The sequence below is a fragment of the Olea europaea genome, chromosome 6, assembly GCF_002742605.1.
Source record: "Olea europaea var. sylvestris chromosome 6, O_europaea_v1, whole genome shotgun sequence".
In the NCBI taxonomy this organism is placed as follows: Eukaryota; Viridiplantae; Streptophyta; class Magnoliopsida; order Lamiales; family Oleaceae; genus Olea; species Olea europaea.
In genome coordinates, this window is record NC_036242.1 from 14,326,418 (window position 1) to 14,331,432 (window position 5,015).

Sequence of the window (5,015 nt, forward strand, 5' to 3'; positions counted from 1 at the left end):
CAATAACAATATTGCAAAAATGTCATTTTTTTTTGTCTTAGTGTGAAATTATAAATTGTTAATAAGGGTATTTTGATATAAATTATTTAAAATTAGATATTTTTGTAAACAACTAGTAAAAATGAACATTTTGTGAAATTTCCTCCAAAATCTATTTAGTGAAGAAAATAATTGTACTAACAAATTTCGGGCAAAGTCCAAAGTCTAAGCTCCCATTTATTTTTCTACAATTTCACACCTGAAAATATATTGGCCATCAAATCCGTTTACTTTCTGTTACCTTTTCTTTTTCCTCACGTGGAAAGTGCCGGATCGCACGGGGCAGCTGGATTCGTACAGCTACTCCCCCTCTCTTTTTCTTCATTATGAACCAGTCAAATTCAGTCCTTAAAGTTTAAACGAAAAAATCTCAATTATTAAGAAGATATTTTAATTTATTTAAATTTAAATTTGAATGCTATCATAAATCTAGTTTTTACAAGATAAATTTTATTCACGATAGCTATAAGCATTCGAACCCCTTTTCGTAAAAATATTTTGAGGGATTCATAGGTTATTGTTTAATTCCATCACTTGGATCGACGAAAATCGATAATATAACAATTGATAAAATGACATCACAATTTATTTCCATAAAATTGTACTTATATCGTGTCAGTGAGTAACGATTACATATGATAAACATCCTTTAATGATTATCATGCCAGTGATTGTTGTTTGTAGAATTTGACAAAGTTATCTTATTTGAAATAAAATTTAAATATCGTTATTCGATTGAAATCAAATTAAGTGTGGGTACGCAATTGTAATTATACTAAAATTTAACTGTCGGATTAAAAAAAAATTAAAGATAGTTACCTTGAATGAAATTTATCCAGTTTTTACAAGTTGCTAATCTCACGTTTGATATAAAATCTTTAAAGTTCTTTTTTTTTTTTTTTTCAAAAAATTTTCAATTACACATTTTTTAGGAAATTTTTTTTACTCTAATACGTGGGTCCCAATGAAACCTGGCAACAATACTGACTCACGATAACATTATCAAATCCTCCTTGGCCTTCTCACTCAGATCGCACGCCCGTACCAAATCGTCAAAGGTCTTCGCGAAAGGTTTTCTTTGTCTCTCTCTTCCTCCAACATTTTTATATACACTTGCTAATCGCGCTTGATGAAGACTTCGCAGACTCGACCTTCCCATCTCTTCATTTTCCTGATAAACAATCAATCGTTTTCATTTTCCCCATTTGAAGCTCTATTTGATATTGAATTCTAGATAATTTATGGACAAAGGATGGTGCCTTACGCTTAAAAATTCTGATCCTACTGGGTTTTTCACGAGCAAGGCAGATCTCGGATTTAACATGAACCCAAGGTTAAATGTTAAAGAGGGTATCGATAAAATGTTTCCGGTGAATCTGAATGGTAGAGAAGAACATTCTACTTCATCTCCGGCCGATGAGAAACGGGTGGTTTTAGGAGAAGTAGACTTCTTTTCCGATAAGAATAGGCCCATCAAGGATATGGCTGTCAAAAAGGAAGATGCACTCACAGCAAAGGAACCTGATGTTAACGTAAGTAGTATTGGATATCATATAAGAATTTTTGGCCATGCAGTTTAGATTATTACTGGTGTTTATTAGGTTTTTTGTTACTTTATATCTGTATAGACCGGTTTGCAACTTGTTACTGCTAATAATGGAAGTGATCAATTAACGGTGGACGATGGCGTTTCATCTGAGGTAGAAGATAAGCGAGCAATAAATGAGGTAATTGAGGAGATCCAGCTTAAATTTTAATTACAGTTTGCTTAGTCTTAACTTAAATTTTTAATTAGATCGTCTTTCTTTTTCTGTAATATAGCTAACACAATTGAAAGTCGAGCTCGAAAGAATGAATGCTGAAAATCAAAGGCTAAGAGGGATGCTAAGTCAGGTTAGCAGCAATTATAGTGCGTTGCAGATGCATCTTGTGGCGTTAATGCAACAGCAGCAAAATTCAACAGCACATGATGGCACACAAGAACGAGAGGTAATATTTGCATTAATTATTGAATTCAATCTGTATTTTTTTTTTCGTTGTTGCTGTGATGATAATATACTATTACTTGTACATCGGGTTCAGATTTTAGACAGAAAATCTCAAGAGAAGAAAGAAGAAAATGGAGGGGCAACAGTTCAAAGACAATTCTTGGACTTAGGCCCTGCCAGGGAAATTGATGATCTCTCTAATACTTCAACAGAAGAAAGAACACCCTCTGGATCCCTTACAAAAAAGATTGGCCGTGTTGAGAGTCCAGAATCAGACAGTTGTGGTCCTAACAAGATTCCCAAGTTGAATCCCTCGAAGCCGGTCGATCAATCCACCGTGGCTACCATGAAGAAAGCTCGTGTTTCGGTTCGAGTTCGGTCAGAAGCTCCGATGGTAATTATGAGTTTATTACGTTAATTTTCTTTGAAATTTAGTTGAATTTCGATATCGAAGATCTTACCCTATCTCTGATTACTTGCAGATTTCTGATGGATGCCAATGGAGAAAATATGGCCAAAAGATGGCAAAAGGAAACCCATGTCCACGAGCTTATTATCGTTGCACCATGGCAGTCGGTTGTCCAGTGCGCAAACAAGTATGTTTTCATCTTCTTGAGAAATAAATTTTCTGAATTCAATGTAATTTTAGCCTTTTAGTCTAATTTTATGTTATGTTTAATCACAGGTTCAAAGGTGTGCCGAGGACAAAACAATCTTGACCACAACCTATGAAGGAACCCATAATCATCCACTGCCTCCGGCCGCCATGGCCATGGCGTCAACCACGTCGGCCGCAGCTAGTATGCTTCTTTCAGGATCTATGCCCAGTGCAGATGGTTTGATGAATCCCAATTTTCTTGCAAGAACTATTCTTCCTTATTCATCAAACATGGCAACAATTTCTGCCTCCGCTCCTTTTCCTACGGTCACTTTAGACCTAACTCACAGTCCAAATCCATTACAACTCCAAAGAGTACCCCCTACTCAATACCAAGTCCCTTTCCCAGTCCCTCCTCAAAACTTTGTTTCAGCTCCAACTTCGCAAATGCCTCAGGTTTTTGGGCAAGCCATGGTCAACCAGTCCAAATTTTCGGGTTTACAAAGTTCTCAGAATATTGAACAAATTCAGCCACCGCAGCACCACCACTCCTTCGCTGACATAAGTGCCGCCACTGCAGCGATCACAGCTGATCCCAATTTCACTGCCGCCCTTGCCGCGGCAATCACCTCCATCATGGGTGGCTCACGTCCAGACATTGGTGACACTCCCAATAACAATACAAGCACTAGCAACAAGTCCAGCAGTTTTCTGGAGAATTAATCCTACCGTTTCAGTTATTTGTTTGTGGCAATTTTTTTCTTTTTACACTTATATATCAAAATACCTTTATTTCTGATTTTTCATTCATTATGTTTCTTAAACTATGAGACTCTAATGTGAATTTACCTGTTCATATATTTTGTTTTATGTATTGTACACAAATGAGGACGCTTTCGAATCCAAAAATATATTTAACGGTGTCCTTTATCCGCAGCACAAATTGCCATTTTAGGTTTAATGGCTCGCCATTTTAAGCATGAATGTCTGAAAAATCTTAATTAGGGTAAATTTTTAGGTGATTAATATCACAGAATTTTTTCACAAATGGACACCTGGCAGAATGTCATTGGTTTTGATCTTTACCTTCACAGTGTCGGTTTCAAATAATTGGAAAACAAACTGCTATGTGTACAAAAAATGTTGCCAGAGTTACAACAGATTATACTTCGCAGCTTTCAATTGAAAAATGACAAAAAAAAAAAAAAAAAAAAAAAAAAAAAAAAGACCAAATGGGTTTCCCTATACAAGGGGAGTTGCTGATTTGGGGGAATTAAAAAAAAAATCAATTTGGAGAGTTGAGTCGTCAAACGTTTGAAAGGTCTTTTTTTGTGGAATAGAAGTCAATAACTTCGGCCATTAATGTTTGACACGTAAATGACAATAAATTGGATGCGACTTTTATAGATGAGACTTCAAGGCAACTTCCTTTGATTCTTTCAATCTGTACTATCAGATCACGACAATGAAAGTGTTGTTCACGCCTCTAATAAAAGGATAAAAAAAAGAAAAGTCATTTTCAAATTCTTACTTCATATCTTGTCAAGATCGGATCCGATTGACCATTGAAAAATTAACTTATCTTTCTCAAAATTATGTACTCTATTTATTTATTTTTACAATCTCAATTCGACTCATTGGACTGCTCAACTCTTGATCATTTCCATTCTTTCGGATAATACTCGAATAGGTTTTAAGAAATACGAAATTATATCATGTCTCCAATGTTTAATCGGTGGATCAAAATCTATGTTACATTTAAAGAGATAAATTTTCACTTGATTGGATAGTGATGTTTAATAAATAAATTGATGTAGTGCGATGGGGGCCATTAAATAAATTGACGAACACGCTATCGAAATTTCATTAATTACAAATGAATACTGAAACATGACGACCTTCTAGTTTCTATTGACTCCTAAGAAATTGAAAATTCCAGGCACCAAAACTTTTTGATTCGTGCATGAATACATAAAATTGGACTTGTTGATTTCTAAATATCAAATACAACCATTTAAGAAATTGGCGAAAACTCAACATTCAAATTTCACTCCATTAAATAATATAAAGTTTAAAACTTATATTTAAAGCAATAAATAAGAGTCCAAATACTAATTAAAGACAAATTTAATTAAACACTTTCGAAATAGGAAACCTTTAAAAAATTAGTTTTCAAAAAATAAATCACGAAGTTTTTCTATAAAAAGTAAAAGCAAAAGTCATGCTAAAAATACCCTAAGTCAACTTGTCTAACTAAGCCCCTGTTTGTTTCCCATTATTTGGCCATTAAAATAAAAAATAAGACCGTTATCCATCACATCAAATTATCATATTTGACTTTCTATCTCTTGTATGAGACCGGTAACGACTATATTTTTCATTTTCATTTT

The 5,015-nt window shown here is 34.3% G+C and overlaps 1 protein-coding gene across 2 annotated transcripts; it reads left to right on the plus strand.

Moving 5' to 3' along the window:
- The first annotated feature begins 1,070 nt into the window (after positions 1-1,070).
- LOC111395945 (WRKY transcription factor 6-like) lies at positions 1,071-3,485 on the plus strand. Of its 2 annotated transcripts, XM_023022180.1 has the most exons (6): positions 1,071-1,571; positions 1,668-1,766; positions 1,861-2,028; positions 2,122-2,421; positions 2,510-2,623; positions 2,713-3,485. In XM_023022180.1, the coding sequence occupies exons 1-6, from the start codon at positions 1,281-1,283 to the stop codon at positions 3,346-3,348; spliced, it is 1,608 nt and encodes a 535-aa protein (XP_022877948.1). In that variant the 5' UTR covers positions 1,071-1,280; the 3' UTR covers positions 3,349-3,485. The 2 variants fall into 2 exon arrangements, with proteins under 2 accessions (XP_022877948.1, XP_022877947.1); XM_023022179.1 differs by having other exon boundaries at positions 1,861-2,421.
- Positions 3,486-5,015: the final 1,530 nt, after the last annotated feature.